The 21104-nt window shown below is 39.6% G+C and overlaps 1 protein-coding gene across 1 annotated transcript in view; it reads left to right on the forward strand.

Moving 5' to 3' along the window:
- IQCJ (IQ motif containing J) overlaps window positions 1-12329 on the forward strand; it is a 151453-nt gene extending 139124 nt beyond the window's left edge. Inside the window, exons 3-4 of the mRNA XM_034998038.1 lie at window positions 87-167; window positions 11542-12329. Of these exons, the coding sequence (XP_034853929.1) occupies window positions 87-167; window positions 11542-11785 (325 nt within the window). The 3' untranslated portion in view covers window positions 11786-12329. The remainder of the gene's footprint in view (window positions 1-86; window positions 168-11541) is intronic.
- The last annotated feature ends 8775 nt before the right edge of the window (window positions 12330-21104 follow it).

The following is a 21104-nucleotide window of genomic DNA, read 5'->3' on the forward strand; positions in this document are numbered from 1 at the left end:
TTTTTCAAATAAATATAAATTAGCAGTTTTATTGCTATAAAGGTTGTCTAGGTTCAGCTATCTTGAGCCATTATTTCTGTTTCTAGTCACCAGATGGCCATGGATATGGAGAATAATATTGAAAAATATCACCTCAATCTACAGCCCCTGGAATCAAAGGTGAAAATGTAAGTTATTTCAAAGTTTACATTAAAGCATTAGTTTTACAGTTCTTGTTTTATGAACTTCTAGACTACTCTGGAATTTGGGAGTACAAGAATTAAGCATTTATTTATTTCACATCTATATGTTGAACATTATTTCCTCTTTGTTCTGAGCAGCAACAAAACTGTTTTGGGCAAACAGCACCATCTGCTGGATAGTTTTGGGGATTATTTTACTGTCACTATGTCCTCATTTCTTGGTTTTTCCCTTTTTAGGCAGAGTGCAGCTCTTCAGCATCCACTAGCATTTTCCACTGTCTTTCATCTCAGTTATGTCGTTGATTCCACCTTAGAATAACTTGGCTATTTTTACATTGGGCCATTTCCTTATTATATACACACACACACACACTTTCAGTCCTCTTCCTCCTATTTCCATTCCACCTCTCTTCCATATATTTTGGAAAAATATCTCTTCTTTTTCTCTTCATGTCCTGTCATTTTCCTTTTTATTCTCTCTTAATAAGGCCAAATGTGAGTCCCCTTCCCCACTACAAATGACTGTTACATAAAGAGGGTGCTAAGAAGGGACGCCTGTATGGCTCAGTTAGTTAAGCATCTGACTCTTGATTTCAGCTCAGGTCATGATCTCAGGGTCTTGAAATCAAGCTCTGCCTCAGTCCTGGGTCAGGGCCCCCACCTCAGGGGCCCCTCACAGAGTCTGCTTGGGACTACCTTTCTCCTTCTCCCTCTGCCCCGTCCCCTGCTCACATCCTCTCTTTCTCAAATAAATAAATAAATCTTTTATTAAAAAAGATACTGCTAAGAACACCTTAATATTAACAAAAATGAAACAGGCAACTTCCAAAGTGAGACAGGCTATATTCTAGAACAAAATAGCAACTTTCTAAGACCATATATAAGTAAAGAAGGGACCTATCATAATCACCTTAGAAGCAATTTTAAACTATGCTTGCTTTCTGTGATCCTTTCCCATTCTGATTTTCCCTCAGGAGTGCATATAAGAATTTTCAGTGAGATCCTATGTAATATTACATGCACACACACACACACACACAGCTTAACACTCTGAGAGGCATGTATCCGAGAATTTAAACATGTCTGAGCTTGGCTAGGACCACTGATTATTTGCAGAAAAGCCCAAAGAGAAATCTTTTAGAAAATAAGTCACCCTGAAGAAGGGAGCCTTGAGGTGTACAACTTTGAAGAACAATAAGCCATGGATTTAGGAACAAAAATGATGCAGATATATAATATCCTGCTGGATAAAAGCAAATATTAACATAAACCCTTGCCAATTTACATTAACCCTGGTTATCAATAAAAAGCTTGTCTCTGAGTGAGAACATAGAGATACCGTCAAGATAAAATTCAAAGATGGCTTCTGAATCTGTTAGGTCCCTCACTAGGAAACTCTGTGTCATGCTTACTAAATGAATAATAAATCAGGCTACCACATTTTATGCAACCTCTTAAATGAAAAAGTGCTAGAATGGAAAGTTGTTTGTGTGAAAAATTAGAGTGTTTGTTTTGAATGCTGAAATGAAGCTAGGAAACCTCTCCACTCTTTTTTGGTTTTCATCATCCCTAAGATGTAGGCAGAGGGGCAGGTGCCAGGAGAAGGAGCAGGCAAGAAAAAAAAACCTCTCTGGCTGAGATTCCAGCCAGCTCAGAGAGTCTGGGACTTTCCCTGTAGCTGGCTTGATGGAGGAGTCTCAGCTCAGTAAGGTGAAAACAGAATGTTTTTATCTCTTCTAATAACTCTGAACCCCATTTCCACTCACTGGAGGAGGATGAGGGAGAGAAAACTTAATCTTGTCCAATAATGGAATTTGAGTCCCATCGGGGACTCCAGTTCAGTGACACTTGTCTAATCTGGCTTTTAAATTCTTAACACTCATGACAGGTTGAACATCTCCCCTCTAAACACATTAGATCTTTCCTACAGCTGTGCAGCTTGCTCTCCTCTGTATTCTCTCCTCTTCCTAGTTGCCCTTTCTCCTTGGTATTACCTCTCCCACCCCTTATGTGCCCCAGGATTCCCATTAATGCGAAACACTTAGCTCCTAGGCATTGATTCCTTAAAAATAGCTCTAAGGGTTGGGGCTCTGTGAGAAGGGTCATTTGGTCTCCCCTAAGTCCCCACCGATGGTGTAGGCTGTGCCTTTCATTGTGTCCCTTGCTCTGCTGGGACTGTCTCCCTCAAACTGACCTTGGCATCCTCAAAAGGGTGGATCTTGGCAAACCCTCATTCCCACTTCCCAAGGGATTTTCTTTAGACCTGCAGAGCACTGGCTATGAAAGATGGGGCTTTGTCCCAGGTTCCAGAGTCACTGTCAGACTTCACAGGCTTCCTTTCAGGGTCTTCTGGCTTTTGTTGGTGGGAACCTGCTGAACATTGAGAGAAGTGAGGGAAGTGAGGATTTACTATGCTATAAAATCTGCTTTCCTGGAAACTTTCCTTTCCCTTCCCTGACAAGGAGGAGAGGGTTAGTAGGTTCCAATGAAGGTTTTTCTGGACAGTCCAACCTCTGCAAGCCCTGAGGTGGGATGCACCTTGGCAGGCCAATCTGTGAACATAAAAGACAATAAGGAAGATGAGAACTGTTCTCAAGTGTGGGCCTCCTCCATCATATACCTGCACTAGTGAGAACTTGAGGTCAGGGTTGGATGGGGCAGGAAAGACTCTTAGTTGTTTCCTCACACTCAGGCCAACTAAAAAAAAAAAAAACAATTTGATAAGAAAGCCTCAACCTCTATGTGGAGTGCAAAGTATCAGTGGAAAGAAGTAGAGACCTGCAGGGAAAGAACACATGTGAGTGTGGGGGTGGAATTTAGAGGAAATATCAGGAAGGGTACATTACCTGGTTCATGAATGCAACCGTTAACGGGTAATTTTGAGTTTTAGACTTGAAGGATTAAAGGACTGTGTCAAAAGGGAAGAAGCAATCAAGGTTGCACAGCTATTAATAAAAAGTCATTTGGGGGAGGTGAAAGGCAGGTTTTCTGAAGATCAAGCAAAGGCAAGCCTCTCAAGTCAGAAAATTTAGTGAAAGCAAAAGTAATAGTGAAAGCACCACAGTAAAGGCTCTCAACGCAAGTCTAAGACTAAAGACAAATGTATTCTTAAGAGGCAAGGCTGGAATGAGGGCCTGGGGATGAAGGCACACATCAAAGGAACACAGGCTCTAGCACAGCAGCCTGACTGAAAGGAAGGAAACAGACTCTCCAAATCCGATAAAACTGCTACCCTTCACATGGGGGGGTCACATGTTATATGTTGTAGTAAGATCTAAAACGCATCTTCTGAATACAAACCATCACTTAACAGTTGTTCATTAACTGTGTGCAATCCCTCTCCTGATGTTTTAGCAAAATATTTATTTTGTTATGGACAACATAGGCATCTATTGACTACAAGTCATTTTTTGAACATCTACTTGTTAAATGTGTCCAATTTCTCTCATTTTTTATTAATGTATTTGATGATCTAGTGATGAAACAACATTTAGATTCTATATAAGAGAGAGAGACACACATACACAGACAGACAGACAGTGTAGACAGTGTCTACACTGGAAGAAAAAGACAATTCCCAGAAGAATTTCAAACATATTTCTTGATAAAGCCTTGTTAAATGTCATTTGTTTGAGAGTAATGCCTATCAACTGTGGTCAAAAGTTTAATTTAAAGAAGACATGAGGAAAGAATGGTTGAGAGCATAGACCTTGGAGTTAGAGTAAATAGGAGAAATCCCAGCTCTGCTCTTTACCCACTGTGTGACCTTGGGAACACTGCTTACCTATCTGGGCCACAGTTGCATTCCTCTATAAAATGATAACACTAACCATGTCAAAAAGGATTGTAATGAGCTTTCAATGAGAAAATTAAAAAAAAAAAAGACCTAATGTATCTTTTCCATGGAGTTATACTGTTTCCAATCATGTTTTTATGCCAAATTGGGCTAATAAAATATTGCCCTTAAGGATCCTTAGGAACCCCGCATATCATATCAATGTATATGATTAGCACAGGTTTGAGGCTGACTTAGATTCCTTACAAGAATTGCACAGAGGTTATTGTTATTACTATTTTGTGGGTAAGCACAATGTAGGCCAGTAATGTTAGTATTCTGCCCAAAGAGCACAACTAATGAGAAGTAAACTGAGCAAAACTTGTATCTCTGTAAACACCCTTAGTTTCTGGGGAGTTCAGTTCAAGATGGCTAATGCAGGAGATCCTGAATTCACCTCCTCCCACAGACATACTGAATTTACAGCTACATATGGAACAATATCCCTTGGAAAAAAAACAAACCTAAAAACTGGCAGAGCAACCCCTTTATATCGGGCAAACGAGAGGGAAACCACATCAAAACAGGTAGGAAAGGCTGGGACATAATCTTTCAGTAAACCCCAACCCCAGTATAGTGACTCACAGTCAGGAGGGAACTCAAAATACAGAAGTTCCTCCTGAGGAATGAAGGATTGTACTGTACATCAGGCACCCCAAATACTAAGACCAGCACCTGAAAGACAAGCCTGCAAAACATTTGGCTTCGAAGATCAGAGGGGTTCCAATGCCCATGAGACCTGCAGGGCTATGGCCACCTGAGGCAGGGCTCTTAAAGGGCCTCTGTGCAGACTCACCTGTCCCAGGACCCCATGCAGAAGTAGCCCTTTGAAAAGTGCCCAGACTTTATGTGAAAAAGACTGGTCTCCTAATTTTGAAGTATGGGTCTGAGAGCCAGAGGCCTGCTGGGATTTTCTCTCGGGTCAGAGAATGGTGGGAGCCATCTTCCTGCTCTCTGCCTTGCTAAAGCTAGTGGGCACCATCTTTTTAAATTTTTTCTTTTTATTTCTTGACTTTTTTTCTCTTTCTTTTCTTTCTCCCTCTCCCTCTCCCTCTCCTCCCTCTCTGAGAAAGAGGTCCTGTATCCCACGGGACTATGGCAATTAGAGATAGTTCTTGGCAGACCACCACTCCCAGGGCACTGCACAGACAGCAGACTGAAACACACATCCACCTTTCTGAGAAAGAGGTCTATTTGCTGGTCCAGGAGCTTTGGCCTGAGTGACAGGCTTCTGGTTTTAAACATATCTGGGAGCCTACAGAGCGGGTCTCAGGGAATGGAGGCCAGTGGATGCCATCTTTGTGCTGTCCCTCTGCCTTGCTCCAGCTCACTGGAATCTTAGAGAAAGGAGCTAATAGTTTTGTCTGGGGCCCTGATTTTTGCTGCTGCTGCCAGGGGATGTCTCTCTACCGCCTGGCTCTGGTGGCACTAGCCGTCCCCATAGGGCTGTAACCAACAGAGGAAGAGTCTTAAACAGCTACCGCCCCAGGGGCACAGCAAGAGGCAACAGACCCAGGAGCTCAGTATTGATGTGAAAGAGGCCTATTAGCTTATCATCATAGCTGCAACCTGAAGGGCAGACTTTTAATTAAACACACATTGAAGGACTGCCTGTCAACCTTTTCTAAGTCCGCAGAGGGCAGGCACTGTCCTTGAACTGTCCCTCTGCCACACTCCGGAGCCCTAATGTGTCTTGGAAGGGAGCTCTTATACATGTCTGGTGTCCCGGCCTTTACATCTGGTGCCCTGGGTTTTGCGGCTGACCAGGGGAAACCTCTTGGTCACTTGGCCCTGGTGGCCAGGGGGCTTGCATTCCTGGGTCCTGTGGGACTGTAACAGCTGGAAAGACAATTCTTGGCAGGCTACCGCCCTAGGGCCCTGAATAGACAGCAGATGAAACACACCCTTAGCCTCTCTGTGGAAGAGGTCTATTTGCTTGACCTGGAGCTTGGGCCTTAGGGGCAGACTTCAGATTTGGCACACATCTATAGGCTACAGAGATGCTCCCAGGGAATATAGGCCTGGGGATGCCATCTTTGTGCTCTCTCTACACCTCACTGCAGCTCACCCAAATCTCCCAGAAAGGAGATAATACACTCGTCTAGAGCCCCAAATTTTGCTATTGCCACCCAGGAGACATCTCCAGATCACCTGGCTCTGGAAGCCAACAGAGTTTACAACTGTAGCCCCACAGGAATGTATATATTTGCATACTTTAAAAGCTGCTGCCTGAGGGCTTGGCTTCCAATCAGCCTGAATTCAGGTTCTGATTATAAGCCTCCCCCTTAGGACACTTTCGGGTCTTGGCACACCTTCTGCTACAGGGAGCTATTAGAAATAAAATGGGCTGTTTGGATGTCACAAAGGTTGAGAGACAGCCAACTGCTAGGGCAGGGTTCATCTGCTGCACAAAGCCAGCCATTTAAGACTCAGAGAGGTGGCTGTTTCATCTCACACACAGAAACCAGTAGGGAGTATCAAGCAAAATGAAGAAACAGAGGAACATGTTCCAAATGAAAGAACAAGATAAAGCTTCAGGAAACAAAACAAAACCAACAAAAAAGAAAACTTTAATGAAACAGAGATAAGTAATTTATATAATAAAGAATTTAATGCTCATGAAAGTACTCATTGAACTTGGGAGGAGAATGGGTGAGCACAGTGAGAACTTCAGTAAAGAGATGGAAAATAAAAGAAAGTTCCAAACAGAGGTCACAGAGCTGAGGAATATAATAAACACGTTTAGTTTCTAAGCACACTTCCTCATGAGGTAAAACTTTTTCTTCTTTGAGGATTTATTGAGTTATTTCTGGACTACAATATTAGGAGAATATATTTGTTGATCACCTACTAACCATATTTCTAGAACTGTGGCAATATGATGGACACTGCCCTCAAGGGATTCACAGTCTAGTGGAGGAAGAAGACTTCTTGGAAAAGAGTTACCTGGATTAGCCTAATCTGACACTCTTTTTGCATGGTTAATATCTCAGAGAGCCACTGGTCTCTTCCACAGACCAAGTAGCTTCTGTGTGCCTTATTTCTAAAGTGCTTTCTCAATCTTCAGAAAGAGTGTTCTAGAGAAAAGGCCTAAGTTCCATCTGTGAGGGATTTGGGAGTTCCTGACCATCAAGGTGGTCATAGGTGTTGGTGAAGGAACCTGCAGAAAGATCCAGAAGGGCATAAGTCCATGATGCTTAGGAAGTACCAACAATCAAATGAAGTCAGGAGTTACAAACTAGGCAGAAACTGGAATGGAGTGGAAGCAGGCTTAGAGATACAGGCAAATGCTGCGGAAAACCTGCCTGTTGCATGCAGTGGCCCTTCGCTGGCCTTTGGGCAGGTTTGTGACAGGATACAGGGTTGAGGCAGACACCAAATAATGAAAACATGGCTTATCTGTTAGGGTAGCTTTTAGTCACACATAGAAAATTAAACAGGCTTAAACAAATAGGGGTTCTGTTTATCTACTCAAAGTCAGTATGTGACACGCCAAATCCATCACCTTGATTTCCTCTCCCTTTCTGCCTTTTGCTGAACCATGAGGGGGGAGCACAATGTAATGGAAAGACAGGGGATCCGGTCCAAATGTCGGGTCTGTCAGCTAGCTCCCATCTTGTTTCCTGAAACTTGTCGAGGACTCCTGGTTGTGAGTGAAAGAAACTCAGCTCAAACTAACTTATGTATTAGAAAGAGATTGTATTGGATCACCTAACAGAACCATCCGGGGGCTAATGTGCTTCAAGCATATATAGACCCAGGTATTCAAGCATCATCAGACATCTCTGTCCTCCTTCTTCTGTAAGCTCTGCTCCATTCTCGCGTGGGCTCTCCCAACATTGTGGCCATGGGCTGGTGGGCCCCCAGTGAAAGGTGAGTGCTGGAACAAAGTGAAAGAAAAATTAATGTTGGGCAGGCAAAAACTACCATTATGATGGTAATAGTGCCTTCCTCACACTCCACTTGTGGTAAGGATTGAATGGGAGAATACACATAAAAAGAGCTATATGTAACTAGATGTTACCTCCCAAGAGACTCAGACTTCTGTCTTCTTTGATGGTATCCTTTTTTCCCATCCCCAGATTTAGCCTACTTGGGTAATAATGTATTTTGAAGTTGTAAAAATTATTTGGTAACATTTAAAAACTAGTAGCTTTCAAATAAGAACCAGATTTCTGACTGTTCTTGATAAGTAGTAAGATCTGGCAACAGTCAACTGTGCCAAGATGGGGTTCCTCCTCCCAAGGGGCAGGTACTGCCCAGTCTGCCCCCAGCCTCGCCCTTGGAGACACCTGGGATGCTTCTCCAGTCTTCACAGCCTCATGCCCTACCACTTTCCTCTGGGAACCTCCTGCCTTCTGCCTGGTACCCTCACCTCCGAGGCTTTGCCCAAAGGCCTTTCCTCCTCCTTCTTATCAATCTAAATCCCCTCCATCCTTCAAGGCTACTTAAAGCACCAGGACTCCCTGGAACCTCCTCTAAGCATCACAGCTCGCAGAGTTCTGTCTTCTAGGCAAGGATACCTTGTAGGTAAGGACAGCCAGTGACAACCAGGACTGCACCAGCTGTAAGTTCCCAAGTGGCTGTGAGTGCAGGAGGGAGCCACTGGCACTGTGAAACAAATGGGGATGTATAGAGAGATGGCAGAGGCAGGCGATGACACCATCCCTGATATGGAAGACAAACAGGAGCTGGACAAGCAAAAAAATTATTGAAAAATGTATTTCTCATCTACTTTGAAATAAGCCTCTATATTTATAATTCAAAATATAGGAACACACACAATGTGTTCCTTTACTGCAACCAGCCTTTAAAGAATTGTATTGATAGCAAGGCTTAGTTTTAGAAATAAAAATGTCAAGGTAGTTGGTGTTCAGGACTTACCCTGCAGCCTTAAAGGAGACTTGTGAGTAGGAATTGTGGTACAGCTGGGATAAGAAGGCTGAAAAGTGATTTTCCATGACTGAGGGATGAGGTGCTTCTACATTTTGTTTTAATTCCCTCTTTCGGTAAAATAGTATTTGGAGATTGTATTCAGAGAGCTAATTATAGAACAATTTAATCTACAAAGTGGTCAAATGGGAGTAAGCAGTGTGTGATGTAAATAGTTTCCTATGATTCAGAAAGTACTAATAGCATGATTCCACCGTTTAAAAAATATCCAGTGTAGCAATTTAGATAATAGTGAAGTGACTGGCCTCTCATTTTTAACTTCTGAGTTAAAAAAGAATAAAATATAGTATAATATGCTTTCAACTAAGTAAAATTGTTTCCACATATGTGGACAAGGATAGTAAGGTAAGTATTCAAAAATTAAAATAGCTTTTGTATTAAGGAGGGAGGAGGCTTATAGGTGATTTTAATACACATTTTAAAGGTATTTAATTTTGTCGCATTCTCTGTCAACTAAAAGAGGATATCCACCCACCTGGAAGAAAGGAATGTTGCCTTCTTAATCTCTGACTTAAGAAAACTGATAAGTCACTTTCCAGGCACCATAGAACCAGGAAGGGGAAGGGGATGCTTTACGTGAAAATTCACCTTTGTTGATCTCACTCCAGTTTTGCCTGGCATTATTTGTTTGGTTCTTTAAAGGTGTCACACTGCCCCCTGGTGTTCAATAAACTAAAATGTAAACTCTCAAACGGCTACTACATTTTCTTTCTATATTTTCTGAATAATCAAGACTATGAGCAAGCAAGAGAGAGAGAGAGAGAGAGAAAGAGAGAGAGAGGAACACATCAGTATAAACGTGTGGGTATTCCATGCCTTGTTACTGTTTTATATTTTTTAAATAGCCTTTACAATGTCACTTTTTTTTAAGCCCTTGATGGGCAGGTTTACAGCCTTTAGGTGCCCTCCAGTGGCAGAACTTGTTAGCAGGACTGTGGAAGACCCTAAGCACTTCAGATGATGTAGAAATTATTCACAATTTCCAAAAGTCTGCTACTCCCTAATAAAATGGGTCCCTGAAGAAGCAACAAGACTGACAAACTCTTACAGAACCTTCTTTGAGATTCCGTTTAAAATCTTTAAACCAAATAAAAGTAAATGAATAAGGATATCTTTTGGAGCAAGCCTTGTATAATAAAACAGTGACCACATATAATCCAAAGCAGGGCCACATCCTGCCTTAATAGGGTCTGAAGTGTATATATAATTTGGAGCCCTCTTAAAAAAAAAAACCCTAGAAGGTCTCTACTTTTGCAATTTTATACAAACCATGAAGAGCCGCTCATAGGATCTTAGAAGAAACTCCTGGCCTATAAGGGCCCCTGAAGCTTATGTTTCATAGCTTCAGGGGAAATTGGCCTCTTACCCAAAGGTATTGTTTAACTGCAGCTTTTGGACTTTACCTTGAGCATTATAATTCAGAGCCTTAATAAATTAGGGGACACGTATAAATTTAGTAACATGGTAGCATTTTTGTGGCCTTTCTATCCTCTGACTACTGAAATTAATCGTCTTTGAACCATTCTAGCCAAGTGAAAATAAATAAGTTTGTTTATAGAGAAACAACTTTAATTGCCTTAATTGTGTGTGGGAAGAATTATAGAAGATCGGATACTTCCAGGACTCTAGAAGAGATAGTAATGGAATTAATGCAACTATTTAAAACTATTTTAAAAGGCTGATTCTTAAAAATTGGTCTTCATGTTTGGTTAATTTCCAGGTTCACTGATCACTGTGAAAAACTAGACGTTAATCTCAAAGATTAGAAACCAGTCTGGGTGGAAAAAAATTACTTAGCTTTCACAAAGAAGAGCTTTCTATTATTCGAAGCAGATGACTTTGTTTTGATACTAATCACAGGAAATAAAAAAGCTTCCTTGGGTAAAATTTCAAATAGTCACCTAATCTAATGTGTTATTTTAGTTTTTTGAATAGTTCATATAACTTTCAGATATTCTGTCCTCTCTGTCCATTCCTTTATTTACTTATCATATATTACCCATTTCCTTCCACAGTATGTAAAAATTCATGACCACAGGGCTCTTGACTGTCTTGTCCCCAGAGCAGGGCCACTGTGTTTGGCCAAGTAGACTACACTATAGAGCATCATGGGATTTTCTTGGCCTTAAGGTCTGTGCATATGGCACCCTCTAGAGCTGCGTTGCAGTCACTGTCCAGCACCTAAGGCTGACCTTGGCTCAGAAGAGTCCCTCAACAAGGCTATATTAGTGCATGAATAAGTGATATGTCAACCTGTTTATTATTTTCATTTGAAATATAGGATGAGAAATTGAAAGATTTTACCTCCCATAAATCAAAGTACATTTACATGTGCAAGCCAGTTTCACTTTGATGACTTTTTCTGACTAAGATGATTTGGCTTAGTCTGTGACTGTCAAATCAGTAAAACAGAGAACCGGTACAGGTCTTCTGATTTCCTGTGTCACATTCTATGTGCTACATTTTCCCTGTCTCCAAAGCCAATTTCTTCAGACTCCTTGTGCTTTTCTGAGTCTGTGGGCTGTGACCAGGTAGTGACAGTGCACGTGCTGTTTTGTTTTGTTTTTCCAGCATTCAGAGAGCGTGGCGTGAGTACCTGCAGAGGCAGGACCCCCTGGAGAAGAGGAGCCCATCCCCACCCTCTGTGTCCTCGGAGAAGCTGAGCAGTTCTGTCAGCATGAACACCTTCTCAGACAGCAGCACACCCGTGAGTGCCATGTTCCCTCTTTGTGGCCTGATGGGCCGCTCATTTGATCACCAGGTCTTGGGTTCCAAGAAGGAAATGTTGAGATGTGAGCAGGTGGTTTGTTGTTAGGTGCATCTACATTGCTTACTGCTATATTTGAACCCATGGTGAGTGTTTTGTCATCTGAGAATGAAGACATGATTCATAAGCATAAAGTGTACTTCATCAAGTCTGAGAGAATCGATTGTATTTGACCTCAACCTAAACTACTCATTTGTGTGTTTGCATTCCTCTGTTACTAAGAATATCCTTTTCCTTTTATTTATAACAGTGTGTTCCCTTTAGTCTGTGCCTCTGATAGAGTTTTGTTGTGCTAATGTGATAGAAGATTAGTTTGGTTATAGGATTATAAAGAGAACTTTTACAGGAAGACTTCGAAGGGGTCACAGACTCAGGAGTTGCAACTCAAATGCCTACAGGGGCCAGGTAAGAAACCGTTGTGGCTGATGTGGGCTAAGCTGTGACTGGCTACTGAAGAACACAGGCCTTACCTAAAGGGGTAGCCCCACTTGCATCCCAGATATGTTGCTATGCAGGGATGCTGGACAGACAGACACTGCCAAATGTTGTTTCTTCTCTTAAGGGATGCCAGAAATTCAGATTTTTAAATGTTGGCAGCTAGTAAGAAAATTTAAAATGCAACTAGACCATGCCTGCAGATCACAATTATCCCAGAGGCCACCTGTTTAGAACCCTGGTACACAGTGAAGGAATGGGAACATCTGCTGAAAGTCTTTATTTAAAAAACAACAACAACAACAAAAACAACATATACCAAATGTGGTAGGAAATAAGTGATCGGGTAACTGTAATACAGAGTGTTGTGAATATGGCCATTGTGATCATGTATGATAGTCACTGGAATACACAGAAAGAAGTTAGGAAGAGAAATGAAGTAACTATACAAGTGTTATTATTTTCAAAAAAACATGTTTCTTGACTCCTTTGTAATCATTTTTATTCAGTGGTTAAAGGGCTCCCCAGCAGCCAAAATAATGTATTCACATTGGGATCAAACAAAGGTTGCTTTGACATATTTTCACATGATTGCATTGCATGTTCTTTAATAAACAGTTTTATCTGTTATGGATTCTAAAGAGAGAGCAGTAACTTGAGAGCAAATAACAGTGGCAGAAGATCTATTTTTAGCGAACAGCAGAAATTGAATACTCAGTGAATCTGTGTGCCTTTTTAAAACAATTTTTTTGCGGGGGAAATGACTTGTCTGAACTGGCCTTATGATCACTAGAGGGTGCTGATGAGCCATATTGGAAAAGGTCTGTTGCTTAAGTGTGTATTTATCTCATGATTTGCAAGTCAAAAATAATATGAAAATTAAGTGTTTAGGATGCCTTTGCCGTGAATGACAATAGAATTAATTTAATAGAAATTAAGTGACTGAATATTTTATTTGAATGATGGAAACTGAGTCTCAGAAATCATTCCGCCCATGAGTTAAAAGTTTGGATTTACTGTCTTTGTATTTTCTCATAGCCCCAGTTCCTGACAGTATCAACCATTGCTGTGTCCAGTGACATATGATGGTTTTAGTGTTGCTTTAGGGTGGTTAACCTTTTGACTGTATTGAAATTCTGGAATAATCTATCTTTGTTTTATATTTACCTTGCCATACCACTTAGATTCTAGCACCTTAAGTATTTTTGTGCATAAATGCACGTTCTTCCCCCATGGATCATCATATAAATGTGATGTGCAATACCTTTTGCACAGTTTTGCTAACAGTTCTACTTTATTTAATTTAGCCCGGCCTCCAGGTCCCCTGATGTTTCTTAGTAGAACAGATCTCCTCTCTCAAATGTCCCCAGCAATTTGGTTTCCTATAAGGTGTCTCAGAATGAATTGGGAGTGGCATCCTGCTCCACCACTGTATCATCATGCCTTATCTCTGTGCTCATGGGACCAGGATAACTCTTTTCATTGTGTGGAAGTCTGGCTCATTCCTGATTGCCTATAAACAGTGAGAGTCAAAACATTTTCAAAAAACATTATTGGAATTAGCTTCAGAAAGCAAGCAGACCCTGCCCAGAAATCTAGTAGAGGTTATTAATTATAACAACAACTTTGGCATTGATGGTGGCAGTAACATGACACTAAATATGTAAAATAAAATATGAAAATATAAGTTGCTGAAACATCCCCAAGTCTCTAGTTTGTCAGGCGGGTAAAATATACAATTCATAATTTTTAGAAACTTTATGCTTTGTTGTTTGGAGCTGGTATATCTAGTTAAGGCTGTTCTATTTCCCATGATCATCACTTTGTTTGGGACCTCTTTCAGAAGATTCATTCTTACATCTTTTGGTGGTCACAGCCCCATGAAAGGAAAATGACTCTGCTCTACTTTGATCAGCCTACCAGACCCACTGGGTTCATACATATTCTCAGGGAGTTCCAAATAGGAAGACTTAGTGTTACTACTCTCTGACAAATAGACCTCAGGTTTATGGAGGGGATAAGGATGAGCCCTGGCCCACCTTGGCTAAGTCCCTGTGCTGAGCTGAGAATGATGCTCTTGCATGCTTTTGCTCTCTTTTGGCTAAGCATAATGGTTAATATAGTTCTGAGAATATTCGTGCTCTAAAATATATAAGAACAGTAATGTTTCAGTATGAGATCTCATAATCATTATCTTAATAAGAGCTGAGTACTTGTTATGTGACAGGCATCTTGCTAATGGCTTTCCGTGGATTATTTCACTAAATCCTCTCACTGACCATATGTAAGAGGTATATTATTATCTCCATTTTACAGATAATGAAAATGAGACCTAAAGAGATAACTAACTTGCCTTGAGTTACTCATTGAGCTGGAGCCATCATGCTGCACTATTCTACTATATTATACCACTTGAAAATAAGCCTGCATTTAGACATAGTCAAGCAGAGGAAGAAATAATGTATGCATCAATGCATTTCTAAGACTGTTTCACAATTTAGTAGGTATAAACAGTGAATGAAATAATTGAAAAAAGAATCCTCATTTGATCTTATAAATTGCCTCGTTCAATGCTCTGATTAAAACTTCAGACCTCAGCTGCTCAGTGCCAAATTAAAGAGCAACAGGAGGGAAAATATATATGAAATTATGTTAGCAATTTGCATATTAACTGTCCTTATACCACAATGTATCATGAGATAACAGAAAAATTTATTTTAGAAATAGCAATTTTGAGTAGCAAGTTATTGTGACATGGAGCTTGTGGGTATCAAAGTGAGAAAAAAGAACTTTTTTGTCATAAAAATATTAGTTATTGCATGGAGGACAATAGTGGAAAATGATTTGTGTATTGTTTATTAATCAATTTCATATGACCAAGTACTTGTTCTTTTAGTTCCCAGCTCTGAAGAATCTGTAATTTGTCTAATAGAATATCACTATAAAATGGTACATTCTAAATGACTTGGTACCCTTTTCACAAATCATTAGCATACCCTTCAGATAAATTCAGAAAAATCTTTGGATTGTCTGGAGACTTTTTCAATCCCATTTGTCTCTAACTGGTTCTATCTTCCTGGCCATGCCTACTTATTCCCACGGGTTCCCATATTATTATGGTGTGGCCTGTAGGGGGCTCCGTGGCTCATGGAATGAAGCCCTGGTTTAGTAAAGAGGACATGACTTAATAGTAGCTCTGCCACATTTTTTGTGAGTCTAAGATGTACCACTTGAGAGACCATACTTCATCTGCAAACTGGAAGTAACACGCACCTTAGAGATGGATTGATATTGCTGTGAAGGTTAAATGGCACTACCTATGTAAAACGTAGCACGGAGTGTGGGACCCTGAAGGCTCTCAATAAATGTTAGTGGATTCTGTATCTGCTCTTGAAAATACTCCATGTGTTCAAAACACTCTGCAAAGCTTGTGAAGAGCAGAAATGGAATTTTTAACTCTCTTCCTATTGAGGGGCACACTGTCTGCTTCTGATTCATGAATCCATGAGAACCAAATCGTGTCTTAGAATATATATATCCAGAATATATGTATGTCTGTTCTGAGATTGGAGCTGTACATTACAAAGTAATACATCAAGTATTTGTTTTAGTGTTGCTTCTTTTAAAGACTAATTTTCAAGGTCCAAGGGTAAAAACAGGTGAAAGTATTTTTGCTTCTCAGTGACTAGGCCTCTTCTGAGAGACCATACCCATATACACAGTAAAAGCAATCTTAGGTCACTCTGCTCCCTTCAGATTTGGGAAAAAAAGAAATGGGGGGATCTGCAGCATGTTGGGGTGAACAGAGTTATGTGGCCTCACCTCTCAGGCAGGTCAATGCAAAAGCACCCTTCCAACAGTTGCACAACTCCAGCCACAAGGCCTTACTTCACAACTGGTCAGGAAGAATTTCAGTTCTGAGCAGGTTCAAAGATCAGTGGTCTGGGCCAGCTAAAGACCCCATTACTTCAGTTGTCCTGGAGAGAAGTCCATGGAACTCTTATATGGTTGGGGCTGCTTGGGTTGCCCTAGCTTTTAGCAAGGGTTACTGGATAGTTAGCAACAGGCAGCCAGGTGACCCACCACACCTTCCCAATATGCTACCAAAAGCCAGTACCGCTTCTGTCTGCCAAACACGACATGTACACCTACATTCAAACTACTTTCTTACCCTCAAGTTTTATTGCCCATTTTGAGATTTGCAACTTCCAGGCTTTAAATACATCACGAAAAATCTTGGGACTAAAAGGATAAAGGCTTCTTACAAAGTCACACTTGTTTTGGAGGGGGTACTCAGACCCTCAAAGAAGATTTCCTGGGACTTTTCCCAGTGCAGTCTTAAAAGCTGTGAAATTTTAGAGAGTAAGCCTTGTGCTACTTAGTAATTTAATAACCTAGATTTTCCAGGTCAGGGACAAGTTACAGTATTATGCCCAGCTGTTGTTATAAACTTAGGTCCCATGAATTTTAATGTTCAGTGCCCAAACTCTATCTTCCATCCTGCTTCTCAGACCCCTAAATAGCACAAATTGTCAGTCTATTCATCCCAAACTTTGGTTCAGAGACTGTAGTAATCACATGTAAAAAGAGAAGACTTCTTGGTATTTACATAAAAGTAGATGTAATTCTCTTTTCTTCAAACTAGAGTCTTAGAGAACAAATTTTTCCCCAAAGTTTTAGAAATTACATTATATGATATATAATCATATATGACAGTTTGAATTAATATATTCTTATATAAAATATTTGGTATCTTTCTGCCAAAACACTCCTTTTTATATCTTTGAATATTGGTTGATATTACAGATTCTTTTTCCAAATGGTCCTTTTAACTTAAGGATTTGAGGACATTTTTCTCAATAGGTTTAAAAATAAGTATGTTGTTTCAGTTTGGGGATTAAAATTTTTTTTTGAGGACTGCTAATACTGATCATTTTCTGGGTTCAGAATGATAATGCAAAATTTACAATTCATTGTTTGATAACAGACTCACTCAACCATACTAATATCAATCCTCTTTAGCAGTCTCAAAGTTATTGACCTTTAGGTGTAGATGCAAAAACCTAGGCATTAAGCATCTCACTTTTGATAAACAGAGTTGAGAAGGAACTTGTTTGCCTTCTATTTTACCTCAAGTCCATTCTCAGCATTTGTCCTCATGTAGATGCTGTCCTTATTCTGCAGCTCTGGTGAGCTAGAGTGTCAAATCCCCTTGTTGAGACTCAAAGTGCATCCTCTGTTATAAAATCCAGTTTCAGAATTACAAATCAGTATTTCACTCATTGGGTGAGTATGAAAGATGCTTTAGGATCCAAGGAGAAGTTGGATGTGGTAGCCCTGGAGTAAGATCTACTATTGTATTCCTTTTATTCTAGAACCTCATTGGCCTAAGGCTCTTTGGGACTTTCTTTCTTTTTGTAAATAAGACATCACTGGGGAGGGGGTAGTTATTCACATCCCTAGATTAGGTCTGCATCATCTGTTCACTCATTCAACACTACTGTGTGCTGGCCTTTGCCAAGCACTGGTGATATGATCACCCAAATACACTCAACCTCTGCCCTTGCAGAATTTACATAATTCCCCAGTCATGGTTGGCAATTCTTGTCCCAGATGCACTGGTAACTTATAGGAGATAATAACATTTTATTGATTAGTTGTATAGAAGGTTTTAGATATTATTTTTAATAAAAATCTGACTGCTGAAATATCTTCCAGAGCAGAATTTCCCATATTGTAGTACCTGGAATTTTAGTTTCATTGGATATTGATGGATGTTAATTGGGGGAAGGGTGAAATAAGCCAAATTATTTATATCAGGACCTCTTAGAGCCTTCCTAACCTAATACACATTTTGAATTTGTGGGGGAGGGCAGTACTATTTTTCATGTTTTCCAAACTTCTTTGACCATGAATCCCAATAAGAGTCACATCTTATTGGACTATTAATCCATGCAACACTTCAGGAAATGCTGTTCTAGAATTAGTACTTACTGAAGAAAAATTCCAAGAGCTGGAATTTCTAAGTGGCTCAATAATAAAATTAATAGGAGTTGAACAATGCATTTTGAAAACTTCCAATGAAATTTTTACACTCCTTTTTATAGGCCTTTAATATAGAACTGTATTATGCAAATACAAATATTATTAAGTTACTTCACATGTAAAACCTGTTACAGTAGCTGGCTGGTAGAGTTTAAATAAAAAGGACAAGCCTAGTTAACAATGTAACAGTGTTGGAGATGTAGTTTTAGGAAGCCAATAAATAACTCCTTTTCCCCATCTTGATTTAGGAACTTATTTTGAAAGGCAAGAGATTTAGGAAGAGTGATAACAAAATCTCATCTTTATTTACTGTCAAAGCTGGATTTGAGGGTGTAACTCTGACTTGTGGCACCACTGAGCTCCCTACTACTGACCTTTGTAGGGAAACCTACCAATCCTGGGGAGCACTGAAAACTGCCAGCTTCACCCACAGAACTTGTGCAGGGAGATGGATCCCATAGAAAGATGCAGAGAGAATGATACTGGGCTGCCCAGTCCCTTTGCCGAATCCTCCAATCAGGGTTACTTATTCCACCTTCATGGAGAGGATTGAAGTGTGGGAGTATTTAGGAAAGTTCTTCCTCATGGAAGCCTGAGGACATGAGAAGAAGGGAGCCCTCAACATTGGCTGCTTCATGTAGCAACAACTTGGCCTTTTATTTTTTTACATATTTTGATTTTTATAAGGTTGTATACATTGTACTATATTAATTATTGCAATGTTTTCCAAATAAGAATTACTTTGGGAATTTTAAAATATATATATAGATTTCAGGACCACAGCAGATCTATTGCATCAGAATATCTGAGAAGAGGCCTGAGATTCTGTATTTTAAAAAATTTTTTTAAATGTAATCCTCATCATTATAGTATAAAAAGCACTGTTATAGGAATTGCAAAAAAGTAATAAATTTTATTTAGTAAACTTACAATAACAGAGCACACAGGTGATCAATATTTCTTCCAATTTTTATTTCAGTGTTTTAGCATGGCATAGATACACCTTGGGGAGGTGCTGAAGCAAATGTTTCCTGATTTGATACCAAAACAATCACTATTGTTTTAATGGAATTTCCCCAGTGGCACTGGTTGTGTAGAAAATTCCATTTTCTCTTCTCCAGACTTACGGTTCTTTCTCAAAAATGTGACAATATATACTATGCTCTTCCAGAAAGGTTTCTGTTGTTTGATCCAGTTTGTTTTTTATTAAAGGGGGATACATTCAATAAACTCTGATTAGTTTTAAATTATTCTTCACTTTGGTTGTGAAGATTATTTAGTTGGCATGAAAGGGTATTAGATTATTTAACTATTAGCTGACGGGAATGTCAACTCTGACTAAAAATCCTCAAGTGTGATGTGTGACTACATAGTTGAGAAAGAGAAAAGAAATACATTACACAGAATGGAAATGGGCATTTCTCATTATTATACATTCTTTAAAATAGTATCTATGTTTACTAACACCAGTTACATATACAGATGAGGTATAGTTAAAATTTTAATTGTTGCTTTACTCAGAGCTGAAAAATATCTAAAAGTAGTAAGTTAAAGTTTTCTACCAACATTTGAAAACATACTCAGATCCTTCCAGTACGATTTTTTTATGTCTTTGAAACATTTAAAAAATTTCATTGCATAGGGACGCTTGGGTGGCTCAGTCGGTTAAGTGTCTGCCTTCAGCTCAGGTCATGATCCCGGGATCCTAGGATAGAGCCTCACATCAGGCTCCCTGCTCAGCAGGGAGTCTGCTTCTCCCTCTACCCCCCCACCTTGTGCTCTCTCTTGCTCGCTCTGCTCTCTCTCTCTCTCAAATAAATAAATAAAAGCTTAAAAAATTTTTCATTGCATAAAATGTTGTTAGAAGTTGAAGACAGTTGCCTTAATTTTTATTTTGCAATTTTCATGGATTGATTTTAAAAAGAATAAGTTTTTTTTTTAGCTTGCTAAAAATTCTGTAAAGATTTTTTAGGAGTAGATTCTATGTCTCTACAGTTCCTCTAGTTCTCATAACAGCTCCTTCTTCACTATATACACTGAGTTAATTACAATTATTCATTTCCAAAACAGCACCAGAAGCTGATTTTAAGTTAAACAGACACGCTGCTTCACATGTGAGCAATAAATTGATTTTCTCTTCATGGCAGTATTTTGATAGGGTTAAGTATATTGATAGAAGACCATGCTATTTAATGCAAGTAGATTTTCAAGAAAATCACTATGCCAAACACTTCACTAGAAGGACTTCATCTATATACAGCAGCAACTGTGACCTGCTTTAGAGATGACATCATTGGGTGTCATGTGGCTCTTTATACGTTTCAGCTTCAGAAGGAGATAATCTGTGAAAGCCACAAGAGCCTGATTTCTTCTGTGATAATCTTCAGCAGACAGAGGCTAAAGCTACAGTAAGGCATACCTGTTTACATAGTGTGTGCAGTGCCTTGTTGAATTCTGAGCTTCATTTCATTTTACTATTTTTATCAAAAAAGTAGATGCAATGATAGGATGAAGTGAATTGGATGCTTTGGAGTAATGGGAGCTTGTTTTCTGCATTAAGATCAAGAACTTTTATGGAATCCTCTGTTGTCTGGATAGCCTTGTATTGTGTGTGTGTGTGTGTGTGTATTTTCAATCTGAAGAACACCGAAGAAAATCAGCAAACTTCATTTCCCAAAGAACTCTCTCTCTTTTTTGTCAATACTTGAAGATTTCTGCTCCAAAATCTTCTTTGAGCCATCTGAGCATTGTGGTTGATAACTGAAGGGCAAAGCATCTCCTTTGTAGTATGTGTTACAGAAATTCTTCAGATAACTTTACTTGCTAACACAGGCAACTCTTTATGGATTTCTTTCAAAGCCAGTTCGAATAAATAACTCTTTCCTCT

Source organism: Mirounga leonina, unplaced genomic scaffold, assembly GCF_011800145.1.
Source record: "Mirounga leonina isolate KUSES-001 unplaced genomic scaffold, KU_Mleo_1.0 Mir_115, whole genome shotgun sequence".
Taxonomy (NCBI): domain Eukaryota; kingdom Metazoa; phylum Chordata; class Mammalia; order Carnivora; family Phocidae; genus Mirounga; species Mirounga leonina.